This window comes from Sciurus vulgaris (genome assembly GCF_902686455.1).
Source record: "Sciurus vulgaris genome assembly, chromosome: 7".
NCBI lineage: Eukaryota > Metazoa > Chordata > Mammalia > Rodentia > Sciuridae > Sciurus > Sciurus vulgaris.
Window position 1 is genome coordinate 86,399,829 of NC_136467.1, and position 24,082 is coordinate 86,423,910.

At 35.1% G+C, this 24,082-nt stretch overlaps 1 protein-coding gene across 1 annotated transcript in view; it reads left to right on the forward strand.

Annotated features, from left to right (window-relative positions):
• Positions 1 to 1,974: 1,974 nt before the first annotated feature.
• IMPG1 (interphotoreceptor matrix proteoglycan 1) overlaps positions 1,975 to 24,082 on the forward strand; it is a 155,773-nt gene continuing 133,665 nt past the window's right edge. The window contains exon 1 of the mRNA XM_079147372.1: positions 1,975 to 2,230. Within this exon, the coding sequence (XP_079003498.1) occupies positions 2,164 to 2,230 (67 nt within the window). The 5' untranslated portion in view covers positions 1,975 to 2,163. The remainder of the gene's footprint in view (positions 2,231 to 24,082) is intronic.

Genomic DNA, 24,082 nt, shown 5'->3' on the forward strand with positions numbered 1-24,082 from the left:
TTTCTAACCTAGAATTCTCTATCCAGTCAAACTATCAATCAGTATGAGGGTAGACGGAAATAATTTTCAAACATAAAAGTTCGAATTTATCTACCATGAACTTTCAGTAATCTACTGGAGCATGTGCTCCACTAAAAGAGAATAAGAAAGAAGACAACACAAGGTACTGAAAACACAGGGTCCAACATGAGAGAGGTGGAAAGAAGCCCCAGGATGATTATGAAGTGCAATGCCCCACGTGACTGCTGAGAACCGTAAGGAGAAATTAAACAATACAGAGAGGAGGGGGTTAAAAGGCCCCACGAAAGATAGACTATCTGAAGTGTTTAACTACATGAAAAGGAACTTTATGCACGTAAGGTAATATTGGGGGATAATTTAATGTTTTTTATTTAGAAAATGAAAATCTTTTAAAAATATGAGACAATGGGGCAGGTTAGTGAGAATAAGAGAATATGAGAATATGGGGCAGGTTAGTGGTTAAGAGTATAAACTCTTCATATAAGGATGAAATCTTGTCATTTACAGCAATGTGGATGAGCCTGGAGGACATTACATTAAGTGAAAGGAGTCAGGTACAGAAAGACATATACTACATGTTATCACTTGTATGCAAAAGTTAAAAAAAAAATAGATCTTATAGAAATACAGAATAGAATAGTGGCTACCAAAGGCAGGGGTAGAAAAAGATGCTGGCAGAGGATGGTTAATGGTGTCAGAAGTGCTGATGGAGAGGAGGAATAACTTCTAATATCCTATAGCATGATAGGGTGACTATGGTTGACAGTAATTAATTGTTTATTTCAAAACAACTACTAGAGAGGATTTTGAATATTCCCCCACAAGGAATTTGTAACATTCAAGGTGATTAATATGCCTATTATTCTGATCTGATCATTATACATTGTACACTTGTGTTGAAATACAACACTGTACCCCAAAGCATGTACAATTACTATATGTCAATTTAAAATTTTTTAAATGTAGCTCTTGAGCCAAACTCTTCAAGTTCAAACCCTGACTCTGCCACATACACCTAATTTTCCTCAAATATAAAACAGAGATGATAATAGTATCATTTACCTGATACATTATATTGAGACATATGTGGATAATCTATGGAAATCACTAAAAACAGTGTCCACAGCACAAGAACTCGATACGTATTAGTAATTGTAGTATGCTTTATGGTTCAGGTATATCTAACATGCGTGCAGTGATAATGTAAAACTAGCTATTCAATAAGCTGAAAATACAATGATTCTGAGGCAGAAAGATGAAAGGATGATGTGACAAGTGAGTTCTTATGCTGAGTGAAAAAAGTGTGTAGAATAGAGGATATTCTCAATACCCTTATCTAATAATACCTAAAAGTGAACAAAATAGTAATAGTGTACTATTTAGAAGTACAAATCAGAACACTAGAAGAATTAGCTTAAAGAATTAAAAAACAATCCCTATGAATGGAGAAATGGGGAGAAGGCAGACATATATTTCATGATTTAGAAAGACATTTGATTCCTTGAACTCTGCGCATGAACAGATATTAAAAATGAAACCAGACTTCAACCAAAAAAGCCATCTGCACATAACACCAGTCTGAAAGTGATTTACAAAGCAGTACATAAATTGGCGACAGCTTTGCTGTCTGTGGATAATAACACATTGAACAAACATATTCTTCCAAGGATAGCAATTAAGCTCCTTCTATGGATGATTCTTGGACATGTCATTTTGGAAAATATCTGACCCCAACTTCAGCTTTCTTCTACATTTGGAGGGACTTTCCTAGCTCTGTTTCACTGTAACAGGTGAATAACTAAGAAAAAAGTCTGTCTGTGGACACTTGGTTAAAATGGTATTCAGGGTGCTAGAGCTGGACTGACAGATGCTTCTCCAGAAGGTTAATGAGATAAAGGTTCCTCCAGCTGGCTCTTAAGCAGAGATTACACCTGAGTGGAAGATAAGCGGATTAGTCCAGAAACAGACACTGCCGCATGTTCTTCATAAATTAGCACCCTCATAAAGACAAATCAAAAAGGTTATTCTCACTCAGCTGGCACCAACATTTAATTATTTTTTCATACTTCTATCATTTTTTTCTTTTAACGAGATTTGGGGTTGTTCTGTAATTTTCAGAATCACCAATACGCAAAAACCAGAATGTATTTGGAAACTAAAAGGGCTATTTTTGTTGTTTGGATTTTTCTCCAAGTTCAAGGAAACAAGGGTAAGTTATTTAAATATTTCTTTACATTTAAATTGTTTATCTATAAAATATATTTATAGAAGTTAATATTCAGAAACAGCAAGGTTATCACTAAATCTTAGAGGCTGAGTATAAGGCAGGTTCTGAATAATAATTGATTAGATGGTTGGTTAGTTGATTGATTGATTATTAGAAATGATAGTTTAATGATGATTTAATATTTACTACACCATCTTAAATATGATTTGTGTTAACAAAATAGGAGAGATTAATGCATCCTTTTTGCCATTATAAAACATTTAATGCAAATTCATGTCATTAATATCAATAACATTAGTAGGTCCATGAAACCAACCCCATTTATCCACCTAAACTCAACATACAAAACCTAAAATTGAAATTAATTGTAAGACATTTATTATCAGACAAAAATAGATTTCTTAACTTCTCTCAATTAAATTGTGAGTTGCTTCCCCTTAGAAAATAGCCAAGTATGCTTCATCTTCAGTGTTCATAATGACAAACCTAGAAACGTGGTTGTTTTTGAGGTTATGTGAAGAGAACTAGGCAATAGAGGTTCTTGTGGCAAGGCTTTAACTGAATTTGAAATGAAACCACACCACAAAACAGGCTTATTTAAGAAAAATAATGTGTTTTATTTAAAAAAAAAAAAAAAAAAACTGTTGAAGGCTTGATTTTTTTAAAGAATAAACTTTGTCATTATAATATAATCTTTTTAAGATGCTTGAAATCAATGATGTTAGGTTCTTCTTTAAGGATGACACTAAAATGCTCAATGAACATTTTGATTACAGTATTGGTTTTAAAATGTCCATGGAAAAAAATTTTTAAAAACATGTATTGTGAATTAAGTAAAAAAATAACTGTGATTCTATCAGTTATTTTATACTTAATTCCTCAGTGATTGCATTTGGAGGGAGAAAATGATTTCTGGAAAAGACTATATTAAAGTTTTCTTCTTGTTCTGTTACCTATAAATGATAGGGGATGAAACAAAAGTTTATTTACCTTTGCCTTATAATTATCAATTTTATGTATAATGTTTTGGGGGGTTTTTTAAAATACTTTTTTAGTTGTAAATGGACACAAAACCTTTGTTTATCTTTATAAGGTGCTAAGGATTGAACCCAGTGCCTTACACGTGCTAGACAAACACTCCACCACTAAGCTACAACCCCAGTCCCTATATGATGTTTATATTTATAAAAAACACTTTGATTAGAAACAAATGATGGTATTTCAGTATATTCTAAGATTAAACTGATGAAGTAAACCAATTTGTCTGTTTCATAAACTTGACCAGGCAAATCAGTTTTGCAATTGTTTTGTTTGTTTAATCACGTTAACTAATTTATTTTCATATATATTGACCATTACACATAATTACAAATAGCATAATTTTACATATAACTTAAATTTTAAAAACAGCAAAAAATTTAAAAACAGCAAAAAATTACAATTAGTTATATGCCAACTTCTATCAAAAAATATGCTCTAGTTGCATAATAAAAAGTGCTATCAGGCTCTTAGATTTAGACTTTTTATTCCACAAGCATCTAAGATCTGTGAATATCTGTTAATCTTCAATTAGTGAGGTCTACTTTAATCAGAGTTTATGTACTTCAGCCAGGCTGGTTTCTTATTTGTGACTAATTAACCATCATGATTATATTTACATAGAAAATGGTTTAGGGGAGAAAAATGAGGGTTCAGTTGCATACAACGAGGTGCTAAGCATAGTAACTGGGTGTTTATATAAACTCAAGTTTCTTTTTTAAAAAAATTATACATTTTGAAAAAATGAAGAGATATTTTCTATGTCACCCTATTTCTATTCAAACACCACCTACAAGGGCACCTTCATGTTTCCTCAGTCTTTTTTCTAGGTATGCATATTTAAGTTCTACATGATTGTTGCTCTATCACACACACAATTTTAAATTGAACTTCTTGCAGTTTTTTATATTATATGAATTTCTACTTTGCTATCTAGCTTTGACAAGCATCATGTGACTGGCTGCATACTGTTCCTTCCGTAGATATATCAAGATTTGCTCTACCCAAATATTCAACAAAAGAGAACTAATTATTTCTAATTATTTTGTTATTATGAATAATATTGCAATATATAGCTTTGTGTGTATAAGTCAGTAATCAAGATAACATAAATTCACTAAAATTATTGGATCAAAACAATATAAACAGTTTTGTGGTATTTGATTCATATTGATAAATTGCTTCTAAAAGTTTCTGTCCTTCAGTGATTTTTCTCAATTTGATTCCAGAGTGCTTACCATGTACCCAATACTGTGCTAGACACAAAACACAAAAAGATTTAAAAACTTGTCAATATTCAAAAGGTTTCTCTTAAGTTTTTGAGATTCTGAATGTAAGTTTTTCCATAGCTGCACAAAGGTGAAATGGCTTTGATTTCAAAACATTCATTAAGTAAGATTGTTTCAGCACCAAAAAATATAGTTCAAATTTTCCAAAAACTATTTAACTTTTTCAACCACAAGTCTTCTGTCTTTGGGACTAATAAGAGGGATGTCAGTTCCATGTGATATATGTGGCATTACTTTGTGCTCTTATCTTTCCATTTCACATAAATAATTGCATTTCATTGCTGTGACATTCAATGTGTAGAAGAAAGAGAAAAGAAAAAACCCACTGTTGGCAAGTACTAAAATGGAAATGGTGTTTATCTTAGTATGTGCCTTTTACATTACATTTGGTTATACTAAATGAAACCTTTAACTAAGTTATTATTAGTTCACCCAAGTAGGATAATTATTTTAGTAGCTGGAAATGTCAGGAAATTTGCATTTGAAGATATTCCACTTCTAGCTAATCCTGTCCTATTGGGATATGTTCTCGTTTCATAAAATTATTCAGGAAGGTATTTTCTCTCATTGTTGCTCCATTAACAAAGAACATGGCTTCATTGGTATATCTGAGAGAGCTGCCCATTGCAGTCGCTGTGCAACTCCTGTACCTAATTTGTCTGAGCTACAGTCTCAGGACAGTGCAATTCAAAAGTTTCAAGGCAGATTGTTTTGCTCAATTATATTTGAAAAGATGATCTTAACATCAAAGCTGTGCAAATTAAAGATGCTGAAAAAAACTGACAATACACCTGAAACTATTGATTATATACTTGCTTCAAAATTGAAAAACAATGACTGCCTTGTGGCCCCTGTGCATGTATCACTGATCACACTAGAGGACTATTGTATGTGTAAGCTAATTAGTCAGGACTGACATGACCTACTGCTTTCTTGGCCTTTTCTGTCAATGATGAAGGTGAAACCACCTTAAACATCAACTGGATTTGCATGCTAATTATCTTAGAAACTCAAATCCTATGTACCTTCGTGCTACAATCTTTTTCACAGTTGTTATGCTGTTTTCAAATAATCCATCTGACGCAACAAAGACTGTTTTTTACAATAGTTTCTAGGTTTATATTATAATTCTACATATATATTTTAATTGCCATAATAAAATGCTGACCTCATTAGTGCACCATGAAATATCAGACTCCAGAGTCCCTGAGGTCTTCATCCACACTACTTTTTTGCTTAAGGTTAGGAAAGACACTTCTGCAATCATGTAGCCTTTAGAATCACAAGAAGCAGTTTTTTGAAAGGAAAAAAAGCTTCTGACCAAAAATGTGAGTTTCAACCTCCCAAAGGAGAGTTTTCAACAACCATGGAGCCTGAGCACACTGTCTGAGATCTTTTCACCCAAGACTAGGATTTCAGTCCCACAAAACAAGAGCACCAAGTCAGATGGAACCATTTTAATAAGGGAGGAGGGAGTTCTTTGCTCTGGGTCCAAGGCAACCTGCATGCCAAAGCTCATCTTACAATGAGTTGATGAGGTTGACTGGCATAGCCATGGTAATGAGAATTCAAATATGGAAATGCTGCTGTCAAGCTCGGAACTGCAGCATGCACCACTATAATTATTTATTGAAAATGTTCTCCCACTGCTGTGCCTCTCTTCCAGCCACAGTGAATGTAGGAAGAATAGGAAAAACTGAAGAGCAGCGATGCTGCTTCTAAGCATGTGATTGTATTCAGTCAATAAATATGTTCCCATTTACATTCAGTTATTCCTGAGGAAATGGTGTCTTTCTGTATGCTTTTGTAAAGCTATCTTAATTCTTTCCAACGTGGTTTTCTTTATTCAGCCATCTTAAGTATTTTCACCACAGCTGGCATCTATTTTCATAATTGCCCCCAGGAGAAAGGTTAAAGAAAGCTGAACCAAAAGGAATTTTGCAAAGATATGTCAGAACCTCAAAATTAATGGAAAGTTTTCACTTCAGAAAGACTAACTCCATACAGAAAACAACATGTATAGGGCTAATTTTTCTGTTTTAGGTTTCTCTTGCATTAATAAATAAACAAAAGCCATATTTAATTAAGCTGAACTGTGAAATGCAACAGCACTAATATTAACCCATTGTGCTTGGATCAGTTCAGACCTCATCCAAACATTCTTCAGACAGTAATCATGTTAACAAATGTTGGTAATCATTTGCATTAATATGTTTATCTTATAAACACCCAGGCTAATTTTGTTAATCTTAGGTCTTAATATTTTTATGGGTGATGAACAATGTGTTCATTATAAGGCAGAAAGTGCCAAGTATTTTTTAAGGTGGAAAAGTTAAAGCCAAAACTGAGAACTGAGCAGTATCCAGTTCTATCTTATGTCTACTTAGTCTAACAAGTTCAATATAATATTAGGAATAGAATTAATATGATTTTTAATACTTTTTTGGTACTGGGAGTTGAACCCAGGGGTGCTTAACCACTGAGCCACATCCCCAGCCCTTTTATATAGTTCATTTAGAGACAGGGTTTCACTCAGTTACTTAGGGCCTTACTAAGTTGCTGAGGCTAGCTTTGAACTTGGGATCCTCCTGCCTCAGCCTCCTAATTAATTAAAAGACTAACTTTCCTCTTCTACCACCAGATGATGGTTGGTTTGGGCCATTTTTAACTTCTATTTTTCATAAATGATCTCAGAATTCCTGCTCAAGTCCTTCAGCTCTACCTTGGAAATGGAAGTACCTGTCTTAGGACTTCTACTTTTCATTAGGAAAGAGATGTGATGTTTTGAACTTCTTAAATCATGGTGTCTTTTTAAATGCCCACTTTAAAGTCTCAGATCAGTGGTGATTTATTTAAGATTGTGCTACACATTTCAAGGCAGTATGTTGCCTAATGAATGTTTTTTGAAACAGTGGGAAACACTTCTAAAACAAAAAATAACACCATCCCCATCAAAACACTAGAATTTCACCTCAAGTTCAAACACGTTTGACCTCTGGAGATAGCAAATTCTGAAACATGCCTTTTTAGTGATTTCTCTTTATTCCATTAGATCTAATCCTATTCTCGTCAGAATAACCCAATCCCTCAGTCTCTCCCTCAGACAGTTGCTCCAGTTCTTCAACCAATCCTGGTCTCAGTGATACACATTAACCCTGGAACCTATTATGGGCTCCTGAGCAATTCTCAACGGTCTTTCTGATTGTGTAATAGGAAACTTATTCCTTGACCTCTTCTTTCTACTTTGTTAATCCACCTTTCACTTTTTCTGTGCTCATTCGTGAGCTGCCCACTATCAGTACAGTGCCAAATAGAGTGCTCCCATGAAGTAAATCAATGCATTATTACCTTATCTGAGTCTTATAAGCAATCCCATCACCATCAAATTCCTTGACTTAGTCCCCTAGGAAGATTCCAAAACCTTCCCTCTCACCTTGAATCTACAGCCTGATTCCCCTCTTTCACAGAAGCAGTGATAGCAGCCTAGTTCAAAGCAAAGGCTCTCAGGCTTGCACAGAACTTCATTCTGCCCAGAACATTCTGTCACTCACTATGTGACCTGGGCAAATTACTCAACCTCATACATTACTCATTCTTATGGTTTCCTCATCTATAAAATAGGAATAATAATAGCAGTGAGTGCCTCAAAGAGCTAAAGCTTTTAGTGAGACATCTGCTACAACAAAGTTCAATAAATGCTGACTCCTAAAATGGCTATGATGACTACCACCACCATCACCCTATCACCTGCTCCTACGTATTGAAGACTGAGTCATTTGACATCATTCCACTTGTCCTTTCTGCTTCAAAGTTTCTCTGAATCTATAAGAACTCTTCTCATTCTCTTGTGTTTCAGAGAAAAATAAATGAATTCATGTCTTTGCTAACGTTATGTCCATCTACCTATGATTTTATCTACACTTACCACCCATTCCCATAAGAACTTCCCCTGCCAGTCTCTTTTTCTGTTGACTTTATTTCCCAGACTAAAAGGTGTCATTTAACCATTTTCAACATTGGTTAAAACACCAGTGCTAGGGATCCAGCTTTGAAGATTCTGATCTCATTAGTTTAGAATAGAATCCAAATGGAATAATTACTGAAATTATCCAGATAATTCTCCTATGCAACCTGGATTAAGAAGCATTGTTACCCTTCTGGAAAGATACTATATAAGGGTAATCATTTTATGAACCACTATAGGATATTTGTTTTAATCTGCTTTTTAAGTAAATATATCATATGACTTTGCTATCCATACACCACCTTCTCCTGCTTGAAAAAAAGAAAAGGAAAGAAAAGAACTTCAAAAGCCTTCCCAAAACCTTCAGAATGAATTCTACTACAGAGGATATATTTAAAGGAACTGAAACCAATATGATAAAGAAATATCTACACTCCCATGTTTATTGTAGCACTATTCAATAGCCAAGACAGAAACAAAGAGTCCATCAAAATATGAATCAGTGAAGAAAATTTATTATATATGAACAAAGGAGTACTATTCATTCATTCATTAAAAAAATAAGGAAATCTTGCCATTTTCAACCACATGGATAACCTTGCAGAACATTTTGTTTCAAATTCTCATTCACATTTGGTATTGCTTTTTATTTTTTAATAAATAAATTGTCATTTTATCATAAATAATATTATATGATGAAATGTTATAAATGTTATCTCATTGTTTTAATTTATATTGCTTTTTTACTAATTAAATATGTTACATTGTAAATTAATATAAAATAAATTAAGCCAAACACATTTTCATATGTTTTGGGTCCATTGTGTATCCTCTCCTAGAAAATACTGAAGCAAATGTTTGGTCCATTTTTTTTTCTAGGATGTTTAGTATGTCTTTCTTTTCTTACTGATTAAGAGGCATTCTTTTAAAATATTTTGCTGTAACATATCTTTCAAATATCATCTCCAGTCTGTAGCTTATCTTCTAATTGTCTTACTAGTATTCTTTCGTGAACAGGCATTATTAAGAATAAATCAACCTTTTAACTTCAGGGTTTTGTTTTGTTGTTTTGCTTTGCTTTGCTTTGTTTCGTTTTAAGAAACCCTTGCTTATTTCAAAATCACAAAAACACTCCCCAATGTTACCTTGTAAAAGTTGTGTAGGTTTCCCCTTTACGTTTAAGTCACTGGAATTAATCATGTGTGTGTGTCTGCTGTGAAGAAATAATTTTTAGTATGCACGGTCAATCAAGCATCATTCACTGCACAGTGCCTCCCTTCCTCTGCTCTACGAGTCCCTTCTGTCACGAACATGGCAGCCTATCCATTCCATTTCATTTCCCTGAGCTGAAATCAAATTGTTTTAATTATTACAAACTCATCATAATATTGATATCTCATACAGCATGTTTCCTTGCTTTGTAACCCTCCTGTGACACCATTTAGGCTATGTTTGACCTAAACTTATCCTAAAATACACTCTAAAATTAGCTTGCAAAGTTTCACAAAACCCTTTGTTGGAATTCATTTCATTTCATTTTTAAAGTTAACGGATAAAACTGTGTTTTACTGTGTGCAAAATGATGTTCTGAAGTGTGTGTACATTGTAGAATGACTGAAGCTGCTGCTTGGGATTTGACTGGATTTGTGTTGAATCTACAGGTCAATTTGGGGAGAATCAATACCTGTTTATTACCATTTCCCTATTTCAGAAAATGGAAGATCTCTCCTTTTAATAATATCTCTCAATAAAGTTGCACAATTATTTTAATAAAGGAAATCCATAACTTAGACTTAACCCTCTCTGGATACTTTATACAACCTGTAATCATAGAAATGACAGTATTATATTTTCCATGTATAAATGTGATTGGCTTTTTCATATTGGTTTTGTATTCAATAACTTTGCTGAACAATCTTATTAAGTCTGAAAACTCACTAGCAATTTTGAAGTTTTCTACTTCAAAAAGTCATATCATTTGTAAAGAGTATGTGGATTTTCTTTCCAGCCTTTGTAACTTTTATTTCTTTATATTTTCTTACTCCCTTCATTGTGATAACTATAGTTATCACTGTAACAGGCATTCTTATCTAGTTACTAATTTTTTTTTCTTGGTACCAGGCATTGAACTCAGGGGCACTTGACCACTGAGCCACATCCCAAGCCTAGTTTGTATTTTATTTAGAGACAGAGTCTCACTGAATTGCTTTGCACCTCACTTTTTCTGAAGATGGCTTTGAACTCGAGGTCCTGTAGCCTCAGCCTCCACAACTGCTGGGATTGTGGGCATGCACTACCATGCCCAGCTAGTTACCAATTTTAAAGGGACTATTTTTCATATTTCACCACTCAGTATGTTTATTTCAGTTTTTGTGATTGTTCATTTTGTTATTGTGAATGCTCTTTACCAAGTAAAACAAGTTCCTTTCCAACCTTAATTTGCCAAGAGTTTTTAATCATGAATAGACATAGAAGTTTATTGTGGTTCTCCTATATCTGTTAAGATTACCAAATGATTTTCTCTTTTAATTCATTAATGTGACAGATTACTATAATTGGGTTTCAGCTATTAAAACAATCCCACAATCCTGAGATAAATCCAAGTTGGTCTTACATTTCTTATACAACACTAGATTTCATGTGCTAATAATTTATTTAGAATTGTTACTTTCATATTCATAACAAACTTGGATCATGGATATTGTTCTCATTCATTTTTTGTCAAGTCTGATGAGATTTTTCATGAAAATGGAATTATCTTTTCCTTGAATATTTAGTCGAACCCTCTGTTAAACCCTGAGAAAGATGTTTATGGAGACTTTACTCAATTCTTTAAAGGTAATCATGACATGTAGTTATGTCATCTCTTCTTTAGTTAGTTCCCATTAGTTATTTTTTAAAGTTTATTGACAAAACATTGTTTATATTCTCTCTTTTTTGTATTTGCACAAGTTTGTAGAAAGTTCAATGTTTTCCTGATACTGGTTCATTTTTGTCTTCTTTACTTCATCAATCTCACCTGTTAGATTTTTGTTGTTGGTGTTACTATTTTCAAAGGAAATTGGCTTTGTAAAAGAACTGTAAGTTCTTTTTCTCCTCATTTATATTTGCGATAGTCTCTTTTACATTTTTTTAAGCTCTCTACTCCATTTTTTGTTCATTTTTTTTTTATCTTGTATTTTCTCTGAGTGTATTTTGCTTTCTTAGACTGACCTCTTGAGAAGGATGCATATTCATATTTAGCTTTTTTATTTTTATAAAATTGTCATTTTAAGCATATCATTTTACCTTTACATACTGATTTAGTTTTAAACTACAAGTTTTATTATGTATTATTTTTATCATTTGATAGAAATATTTTATTTATTTTTATTACTTGAGAAAATCATAACCATGATTTTTCTCTGGCTTATGTGTTATTTAGAAGGATTTTTTGGGGGAGGGTTTTATCATTCAAATATGTGGCAATTTTCCTTGTTCATAAAGCTAATTTCTCACTTCCCATTAGTCAGAAAATATAATGTACATGATATTGCTCCTTCTAAAATGGAGATTTGTGTTTTAGTCAGGCATATATCCTATTTTTGCTTATTTTCTTTGTATTTGAAAAAAAGGATACTTTATGGTTTGGAGATATGGTCCTCTGTGTATGTTAAAAGGTCAGGTTTGAGCATGTTTTTCAAATCTCTATCCTTACTGATTTTTATTTGCTCATTATTTTGATAACCAAGAAATCTTAAAATGTACCTAATATTATTGTGAATTTTATTTTCCTTATTGTCTAAAAAATGTTTAATATATTTATAAAATTATTGAGGGCATAACTTTTTTCATCATTCTTTGATACTTTTATCTTATGCCATATCTGTCTTTATCTTTGTAATGTTTTCTGTTTAATAATAAACTTTGTCCCCTTGTGTGCTGGAACTGATATGTAATGAATTGAGTCAATTGTAAACATGTCTTCCCAACTCACTTATGTCACATCGGTAGTTTAAAATTAATCATGGCAGCGTATTAACACAGGAACAATGGCAAATACTGCAAATCTCACCTCATGCCCCAGCACTGGTTATTTAACATTTGCCATCAATGCTCTGACTTCATTTAATACTGATGTTACCAAACCAGATTTCTTTTTTGATTAGTGTTTGCATGTTGTGGCTTTTTTCCATACTTTTAATTTTAGTCTGTGTATCTTTTGATTTATATGTGTCTCTTAAAATGAGATATATTTGGACTTTTTGAAATGTAGCCTGACAATCCCTGTCTTTCAACAAGAACATTTGGTCTATGCACATCTAATATTGCATGGGACACATTTTTATAAAAGGTTATTCATTGCTAATCTGAAATTTAAATTTGACTGAGCCCCATATTTTTATTTTCCAAATCAGGAAACCCTTGTTCATTCCAGGCTTAGTCTTAAACCTCAGAAAAGAGTGGCACAAAATCACAGCAATTAATGATGTCCCAGGCCTTCCACAAGCTCTTCGCATCTATTTTCTCATTTAATTTTTAAAATAAAACAAAGCTATATGATACAAAAGTGCAAATAAAAACTATAATGGTGGAATTATTATTATAGCCCTTAGGTTAGAAACCAGAAGCACATAGAGATATCTGTCCAGAGGCAGGAATGGCAGAGCTACCTTACTGTAACCCCAGAGACACAGGAACCCAAAATGAATTTAACTTTCCTTTTCTGCAGGAACTGTAGTAGGTCCAACAGATCAGAAATTTATCAAGTGGAGATGTTCAGCTGTTTCTGTTAAATCTATTCCAATTCTGCCCACCCTGAGTATTTAGAATGTCATGCTTTTGTGGCAATATTTGCAGTAAACACTGCTATCTATGCTATTCTCTACTCAAAACTGCTAACATACTCCAAGATCAGATTCACGTGAGAGCACTAAAACCAAGGGACAGTGTTTTTCAGGGTTAGCAGTATCATGGACAGCATAAAGCTCCAAAAAACAGAGATGCTGAGCTAAATTAGAGCTGATCCTGATATGAATAATTCAGATATGGTAAGATTTGGATGCCTCAAAATACATAGCACCCCTAACAATCATGGAATGGAAGATACCCTGTGTTCTAGCACCCTAACATTAATGGAAACAGAAGGAAAGTGGGCACTTGGCACAAATCATTAATTCATCCATAAGTGAGTCCACATTCCTGGTCACCTACTATTATCTCACTGCACCCTAGGTTTTGAAGTTAGCTTCCTCCTGAATTTTTTCAGATTTATTTTATAGGGTCTCAGTGCAGGTCTCTGTGAATTCTTGTGACTTGTCTTCCTCTCCCACCTCCAAATCAGTTTCACAAGTCATAGGTTGAATCTACCTCCTGCTCATAAATTTTCTAACTTTTTGGCATAAACCGTTGGTTTCCAATCTTTATGTCACTATAAAAGTGCTCTGAAAAGTACTTTGTTTCATACATCTGTAAGGAACATTGTAACTCATCATCCCCACATCTCAGATTTATTTATAGAATTCCATTCAGTTCTCTTACCAGTGGCCAGTACACTTATTTCAATTCCACATGCCAAAATCTATGGCGATGTTACCAAAAAATACATGGGATGGGTTAAGAATTGGGAAGTAGACGTAATGAAAAAGATTTAAGTTAATGTAAAAATGAGATGATTAGAAGTGGCCTAATAGGGCTGATCTTCCATCTCTCAGATGTCCAGATGATTTGAAGGATACCAAAGACCAGCTGCTGGAGAAAGCACTTGCTTCACCCAGTCGCCTCCTACAGACCAGGCAGTCTGGGTATGAGATCTCAGCTTTGCCATGTAAGAACTTGCCACAATTGCTCCCATCTCAGTTTCTTATCCTGTTCACTTTATCTCTACCTCAACATTCATCCAACTCCATTTACCCCTTTTCAAAGCAATACATTTTATAATTAATCACCATTTATGAAAATATCCTACCTCCCTATTTTCAAGACTGGCTCAAATGTGAGGAGGATTTTATTGAGTTACATATTCACATGGAAAAAAATTTTATGGTCCCTTACATGTTACACTTCTTGCTAAATTTTTAAAGTAAATTTAGGGCTCTATGAGTAAACAACATATTGATCCTATAGTTTCTCACCACTTACGGCACAAACCAGAAGTTATGTGTGCCCTTATTAAGAGGCAAAGGCATCCCCATGACCAGAGGTTCTGCAACTGAAGCAGGTGCAGCCACCTCCAAAGCTGGCAGCTGGATGTGGTGGCAGACCTCAGCCAATAGCCGTCTGGTCAAGTGATCTTAAATGAAGGCAGCCATGTGCTACTCTACTTTCTATCACCCCATAACAAGTACCTCCAATGTGTTTCTCTCCTTCTTTAACTCACAGAGAGACAAGTCAGCATTCAGAACATGCCTTATCAATATGCCCTGCCCTTTGTCCTTACTGAGAGGACAAGGAATTCGCACACACTTCTGTTTTGAGGACAGTTAACGACACAGCCCTGCAACACTGCTGCCACTTTACTTCCTGACATTTACCATACCTGAATTGCTGGCAGTTCCACCTGTTCAAAGGGTCACCCACTCGAGGCACAAAAAAGAAACCTCCTTTTTTTTTCTACCTTTCCCTTTGTCTTCATTTTTGTTATTGCCCACTTAGGAAGCTGCATGTTTCCTCAATAAACGTAGATATGTACCTCAGCAAATTTCTCAGCATCTCACCTTCAGATTTGGTTCTTCTTCTTTTTTTAAGTGCAATGGGGTGAAAGAGAAGCTTAATACAAATGTACACGTATAACCTAGAAAATTTGAGTTAGCAACCTTTTATTTCTTGTAATGGGTTGTCATTCTAACCCATTTCTTTCTGACAAAACAAGTTAATGGCTAAGCCTGATTTTTGCAGTGAAGACAAAGATAATGCAACTCTTCTAATTCTTTGAGAGAAGGGAATACTGATTTGCATCCTCTGTAAGGAGTGCCATTATTGAACAAATGCCAGTTTTGAAGGTAAGAAAGGCTGAAATGGCATAGAATTTTCAGAGGCTTCAGAGAGGGAAATGATGTAGCCACTCCTCTGTGCTGTTGTGAATGTTTATTTACTTTATAATTCATTCAAGGAAATAACTGGAAGTTTTCTTAATTTCTATTATCCCATTTTGTATAATTTATTCCAACATATTTTGATTCTCAGGCCACAGACTAGGGTTGGCATTGTGTGAGTTTGTGAGGAATTGGATGTAGGAAAACAGGTGGAAAAGCAAGTTGGAGAAACCTCTATGTTCTCTACTTCATCATCCGGAAAACAGAGTGCTTAAAGTTCATATAATTTTCTGAAATAGCATTGAACAAGGCGTTCAACAATTCTGCATAATTTGTTGATACATTTTCAAGTATGTTAAGCATAATGTATATTTAATTGCCTTTGCTCTCTGGAAAAAAAATTCAGGTGCATAATTGAGAATCTACTAATGTAGGGGGAGTACCAGGATATAAGGGATCACACATGAGTGGACTATTTGCATAAAGGCCACAACCCTTCCTTCTTTTTAGTAAGATCAGAAAAGTTTATGCAAGATTAAATTATTTTTTCTGAAAACTTCCAGTCACTGTTTTGGTCCTGAAATGTTATCCCTGTTGTCTCTGCGGAGTTCTATTCTTCAAACTGAGATTTTTGTTCTGTAGAAATTCCAGTAAGTTTTGTCTTTACTCCCATTACTTCATTCATTAAGACACTGAGGCTTTTTCCCCCAGGAAGTCATAATGGGTTTGCTAAGTGCTTATATCAATGGTTGTTGCTTTCTTAGTAAGGCTGCTGTGAAAGCTCCATTCTCCTCTTTCTGCTGTTGTCACTAAAGTGTACAATAAGCCTATGTCATAAGCCTATACAGAAAGATAAGAACTATTCCTCTAGTAGTGAGGAGTGGTCCAAACAGGTTGGCAAATGATGTGTCAATTATCAGCTTGAATACATAACCAAGAAAGGGATCAGGTGATGGGAAAAGTTGAGTCTGAACTAGATCTTCGTCATCTTCCTATTACTGGAGGCCAATTGTATATAGGAAGGAAAATATAAACTCTTCAGTGACTCTGGAGGAAAATAGTGTGGACTCTAGGCATATTTGTAAAATCCAGTCCTAATTCTTAAACAATTAATGAAGGGTCAAAAGTGCAGGATTTCAGAACTGCCACTCCCATCCTTGACCAGTTTTGACTTTTTCTTAGGATAGAGTAATGCTTACATTCAGTGTTTGAATTAATTCTCCTTTGTATATATTTGTAATTTTCCAAATTTGTCATAGCTACACTGCTTTACAAAATCTGGGTGAGCTCCAGGATAGAGTGGCTAAAGAAAAGAAAGAAGAAAGAGAAAGAAAGAAAGAAAGAAAGAAAGAAAGAAAGAAAGAAAGAAAGAAAGAAAGAAAGAAAGAAAGAAAGAGAGAGAGAGAGGTGGGGGAGGGAAAGGAAAAAATGGAAAGGAAAAGAAAAAAGAAAAAAGAAAGGAAGGAAGGAAGGAAGGAAGGAAGGAAGGAAGGAAGGAAGGAAGGAAGGAAGGAAGGAAGATAAATGTTACTTGAAAGCAAATTCATGGGTAAGGGAAGACTGCAGTATATTGAAACAGAATGTGTTGTAAAATACAACTCTAGGGATTACTTCTATGTGTTTGGATATTGACATTTGTTGATGGGGTGGTGATTTTTGTATCAAAATAGATTATTTAAGGAAGGGTTCAGATTTAGCATGGTAAATATGTGTTCCTCTTGAGTTCAGCAGTTCTCATGAAAGACCTGGCAGATGGAAAATAATTAGGTGTGTAAAAAGATAAATATTATGTATTCAAGTAACTATTATTTTACTTCATGATGACCTCAAAGTGCAAGTGAAGTGACTGGCCATTCAGATATGCTAAAAAAAAATATGAAAATGCATTCATTAAGTGAAAATGTGAAAGTTCTCAAATTAAGGAAAGAAAAACTACTATGTTGAATTGCTAGGATCTAGAGTGAAAACAAATCTTCTGTCCATGAAATTGTGAAGAAATTCATGCTGGTTTTGCTGTCACATGTTAAACTAGAAAAGTTACAGCCAGAGTGCATAAGTGGGTGTTAAATTTGTGTCACCCCAATTAGAATGGCGATTATCAAGAACACAAGCAACAACAGGTGTTGGCGAGGATGTGGGGAGAAAGGTACACTCATACATTGCTGGTGGGGCTGCAAATTAGTGCAGCCACTCTGGAAAGCAGTGTGGAGATTCCTTAGAAAACTTGGAATGGACCCTCCATTTGACCCAGCTATCCCACTCCTTGGCCTATACCCAAAGGACTTAAAATCAGCATACTACAGAGATACAGCCACATCAATGTTCATAGCTGCTCAATTCACAATAGCCAGACTGTGGAACCAACCTAGATGCCCTTCAATTGATGAGTGGATAAAGAAACTGTGGTATATATACACAATGGAATATTACTCAGCCGTAAAAAATGATAAAATTATGGCATTTGCAGGCAAATGGATGAAATTGGAGAATATCATGCTAAGTGAGATAAGCCAATCTCAAAAAGCCAAAGGACAAATGATATCGCTAATAAGTGGATGATGACACATAATGGGGGGAGGGAAGGGTTAGTTGTAGGGTTAGAGTTAGAGTTAGGGAGGGGGGCAAGTATGGAGGAAGGAAGCACTGTATAGAGGGAAAAGAGGGGTGGGAGGGGTGGGGGGAAGAGAAAAAAATAACAGAATGAATCAAACAACATTGCTCTATGTAAATTTATGATTACACAAATGGTATGCCTTTACGCCATGTACAAACAGAGAAACAACATGTATCCCATTTGTTTACAATAAAAAAAAATTTAAAAAAAAATAAAATAAAAAATAAATTTGTGTATGGACATATAGAAATAGCATAGTGTAAATGGGATTGGGTACTATCAAAGATTTCAGGCATCCACTGGTGATCTTTTAATCTATCCCCAAACCTCATAGTTATAGCAACACCTTCTGGAAAAGTGTCACACTAGCACATAGAATACACAAGGCTCTATGAACGCATCACAAATGTTGAAATAACAAAGAGAAGGAAAAATTGAGAAACAGAGAGAAGGGAGGATGTTGTTAGCTATGCATGTGATATCAGGAAAATTCTCACTTATGTAGAATTTTGCTTTGTTCTGGATAAGGAGGTAAAAACAGATCTTTCAAGTCGTTTTGATATAAGTACAAATTGAAAAATAAGTCAGTGGCTAGAGAGAATGTGGTTTCAAGAGAATCGTTTCTTTTTTAATAGAAGTAAGAGCAATAACATGTTTGAGCACATAAAAGATTAATCCAGCACAAAGAGGAAAGAAAAGTAATGATTTAAGAAAGCGTGAGAATTTCTGGAAGAATTTCCTTGAGAGTTGCAAAAGGATGGGTGCATAAGTGAAGGAGCTTACCTTGGAGCACAGACCAATCATCAGCCACAGAGGGGAAGCACAGCATGTGAGTACTGATGCAGCCAGTGGGCAGATGCTGTGCTGGAAGTTCATAAAGTTCTCTTCTAACCCATCTTGTTCTCAGTAAAATGTGAAGCAGTCATCAACTAAAAGTATGCATAAGCAAGAAGGTACAGGGAATCTGAGAAAAGTTGTGTATAGTTCTCCAGGAGAGTGGGACATTGAATAGACTACAGAAGGTAGTATGAGATTACTTATGATCATAAATTTAAAGCAAATTCTTATTTTTCTGTGGCCATGCTCAGCTGTAAGGATGCAAATGAGGACTAGGCAAATGGCTGGATTTAACCATTGAAGGGCAAATGAATTAGGGGTTGTCATATCAAGGATTAGGTAAGACTGATGTTCTTTCTCACTGAAACCCACACTTCTAATTGGTTTCTTTGATTATTTATCTATTTATAGATGTATCAAAAGTGGTAATGCAGATATTACTAATATGCACTTAATACAAATAACCATCTTTCTGTTCTTTCAATGTTCTTTCACAAAATAATTATTTGACTAAGCTTTACTTAATATATCTGTGTCTTAAGCCTCTACTATTGTACACTGGAGAGTGGGCAGAAATTTAAAAGGGAAATCACAATAATGTAAGTGGGCCAGACATATGAAGCTATTTTTCATGATCTAATGGTTTTTAAAACAAATCTAACTCATACATATATAATAAAAACCCATTGATATTCCTACAGGCATTTTTCATTTATTCCCTTAATTAATATATATTGCATTTGTGTCAAGCACAAAACAATATACATACTAAACAGGCACTGGGGTGAATTGGGGAGGGAGGACTGGGATGACAACACAGATCCTCAAGATATTTGCAGTTTGAAGGGGGAAACTCATATATATATATATATATATATATATATACTAAAAATTATGCAAAGCAGGAGAAAGTGTGCACTACAACATCAATTGCATAACACATGTTCATCTAATTTACCACTGTATACCATAGTGGGCCTGAAACACAGTAAGAATTTAAGAAAGTGGGTGAGTCAGGAAATGCCATATCAATATAAGCCACACTAGAGGAACATGAGGAAGCACATGGATCTGCGCATGGGATCTGAGCAGGCTTAGAAGAGAAAGTACTTCAACTGACCCTTAAAGGAAAGTAAGAGCCCAGCAAATGGAAAAGAAGGACCGTCTGGTATGAAACCCTAGACAGACATGCGCACTGCATTGTAGAGCATAGAAGACTTCAGGACACCAGCGCAGGGATGTCTGAGGACTGAGGAGCATTAATGAAAGGTCACACTGGATGAGCAAACGCTGCAAGTGGAATGCATGGATTGTCAGATAAAGGAGTTCTTGTAAAGCACTCGTTCAAGGGCTGCCTGTGTTGTAACTCCTTTAATGTCACAGAAACTCTTTAAGGGAAGTTATAATGATTCCCTATTTTACAGGTGTGGGAACTCAGGATGTACTTTGTGGTCAAGAACATCCCAGTTATATAGTTAGTAAGTGACAGAGTCAAAGCCCTGTGTATCATTGATACTATTAAAATGATTAAAATAGTTGAGTGACATTATATGATTTGTGTTGCTACGACCGCTTTCACAAATGACGAACATAATGAAGTTAAATTTAGAAACTAAGCACCATGAATATTATAGCTTTCCCTCATCTGTATTCAGAAGCTCTGAACATTTGATTAATTTCCATTTTGTCTTCAACATCTTCATTCAATAATATGACTATTTCCCAAAATTATTGGTTTAAGTGTTGTTTTCCTGGTGTATGATCGACAGTTTCAAATAGTACAATTACATATATTATTTCCAGATACATAAAATGTTTAATTTTTTCTCATATTCTTTTACTCTAGGAAAGGGTTTGTGTATTTGTTTGTTTTCTCCTGATGTTTCTTTTCCCTTCTCTTCTTTTTGTAACTTCATCCAGAGAGTTGTAGATAGCAGCCAATTCATCATTCAGGTTAGATTTAAGTTTTTCATCATCTTAGAGAAATACTTTCTGCCCCAAAATATTTTTCAGTCTTCTATTAAAGATACTCCCTTTTTATTGCAGGTCTTTCAACTATCAATTCATCCTTACTAAACTTTTATCTACATTTTCCAAGTGCTTACTCAAGCTAAAAATACCAAACTCATGGAAATTCACTCAACAAATCTTTACAAAAGTCCAGTTCAAGATCATTATCACTTATGTAACATTGAAGAATAACATCTAATCTGATCTAATTGCCTTACCCAAGAGTGTTTTGATTAACTCCTATAAATATAAACTCTTATTTATATTTTATAAATGTTTCAATTCTTTCTTTTCCTTCTTTTCTTCCTTCATTCTCTTTTCCTCTTTATTTTTTTTTTCTTCTTGCACGTTTATTTATGTGAAATCTTTGAAAAAGGCTTAAGTAGAGTTTGTCAATGTGGCCTATCCTACAGACTTGGACTTAGGGTTACCTAAGTCCATGACCTCAAAGAACTTGCCCACCTCTTCTCTAGTGATATAGCTTTGAATAGGAGTACAGAAGAAAGATTCTGATCCTAGCCCAACCTACAATATCAATACAAGGAATGCCCTGTGGTTGACTTTATATAATAGAGGACAGGATCAGCTGAGGATCTAACACTAATGTGATAGGAGAAACCAAAGAAAGATGGAAGATGTTTAACCTATGCCAGAGAATAGTAGTTGGAAAATATGATCAACTGTTCATGGACATATCTATAGCTTGGTCTTTGCTGTACTAAAGGGCAGATAGAGGAGGAATAATGTGTAGAAGTTACTGGAATGTAATTTTCAGCTAAAAGAAAGAATTATCTAAGTGGAGATATTAAGAAATGGAAGAGGGTGCTTCCTGGAGGACAGAGACAGCCATTTGTAGAATTCTCATCTTGGATCTCCTCCAACAGGGAAATATTTAAAACTCGGTGACCATATAATTTATTTTCCAAACAAGTATGCACTTGAGAATGAAAGGATAACAGTTGTGAACCAGGATATCTAACACAAATTAATTCACATGTTACCTTAATTCACCTTGTTATAGAACACCAACTATGTGAACTTGCTAACATGGAGGATAGGGAAAGGCTGACCATCCAGGGAAAGGGGGACATGGGGGAGCTTGTGGGAATGCCTGGGAAAATATGTGACCTTCTCACCCCCTCCCTGAGAGGAGTTTGACATCTAAAAACTGAACTCAAATAAGAGCTACAAGACTGAGGTTGGATATGAGTAAAGTGTTAAGGTCCAGAGGTATCCACCTGTGGAAAATTCCAGAACAGGACCATTGTCTCCAGAGCCCCAGAGGGTAAATACTCTGCCCAAGCCAAATTATCCAGGAAGTTCTACAGAGCATAGCATTAAAAAAGTAAGAAGAGGACCTGCACCAAAGGGCTGAAGATTGTGAGGTGACAAAGTGGAGAACAGGATCAGCATAATAGCAAAATGTCCTCACATGTTGGCACCCTGAGAAGATTGAAGAAGGGCAGGGAAAATGGGGAGCAATTTCCCTAAGCGTGGTCTGTGTTAAACCAGACAGTTCTAAAATTATCTGATACACATTTCTTGGATTCCATTTAATGACAAAAAGTTAATTTTTACCATTACAACACTATTGTAATCTATAAGGTATTTTAGAGGGTTATTAACATACATAAATAAAAATTCACATTTACTGACTGCAGTAGGCGCTAACAGCTGGGACCCAGCTCCCAGTCCCCTTCTTGCACTTTACCCCATGTGGAATGGGCACCTTCCATTTTTCTATGCCACTAATTCAACTCGGGAAAAACTGACACCACTTCCACAATAAGAAGGAACCAGTACAGGTAATCTCAGTCCCCTGCCCTGTATTGCTCAGCTCAAACCAACAGTACTGCATACCCTTGGCAACTATTCTTGGTGCAGGCACATGGCCTAAGTCAGACACATTTAATAGAAAAGTTATTTCAGCATGAACAAGGGCAAGAGTATTGCCCCAGCTGCTGTTAGACATCACCAGAGGAATTTGGTGGAATCCTGCCAGTGAATAAGGCCACCACATGAGGGGCAGAGCCCAGGGAAAAGCAGAATGTCAGAGCCAGAGCTCCATTTTCACCAGGTGTTCCCTACCTGCAGCTTCCCTTTGGGTGTGATAATAACTTCCTAGGTAAGCCAGTGTGAGATGGATTATCTTAACTCCAGCTGGAAGCATCGGGAAGCATCCTTATGGATCCATAAAACAGTGGTTGCCAAACATGTCTGCATATTGAAATTACTTGAGGATCTTCAAAAATTGCTGATGCCTGTGTTCTACCCAGGAATTATGATTTATTTGTCTAGTGTGTGGTTGATAGAGCCAATTAATCTCTAAACTTCCTTCCTTCCTAGAGATTCCTGCCTAAAAATTTACCACTGCCTGAGACTCTGAGATCCTTCAAAGTGACAGAGTATACATGTTCCCACCAAGAATCTCTACCCCCCATAATGAAGGAGGAACTTTTGTACTTTATGACAACATTTGAATTGCTTTCCAGCTGACCTGCTTGGATTTCTGCTTGATTGTCTTCTCTGTATCACATTTCAGAAGATGTGTTAAAGAGCCTTCCCTAGTAAAATGGCAATATGTATCTCTATAAACCAGGTGCTTGGAGTCTCAAGGGGCCAACTGAATGGCCACTGTCCACCAAAGCTTTCTTTCTTAATTGGTAGAGTTAGTAAAAGGAAAGAGATGAAGTGGAAGAGAAGGAATGGAGACCTGACTATCCTGTTAACATGCTCTGCCACCTGTGAGCCTCTGTGTCCTGCCACATGATACACTGAGAAAAATAATATTGATATAAATAGTAGCACTTTGTGAGAATGGTACAAAATAAAGTATGGAAAAATTCAAAATAAAAAAGTACTCAGGAATGTAAGCTATCAATATGAGTCGTCCAGAGAGTTAAAAATGAAATCTAGTTCTAACCTTAATAGACATATATCATCTATGCCAGCATTATGAAATAGCTTAGGCAGTTACATTGGCCATCAGATCCTCTCTCTGACATTCCCTTCCTCCCACCACCCTCAAAAAAAAACAAAAAAAAAAACAAAAAACAAAAAACAAAAAAA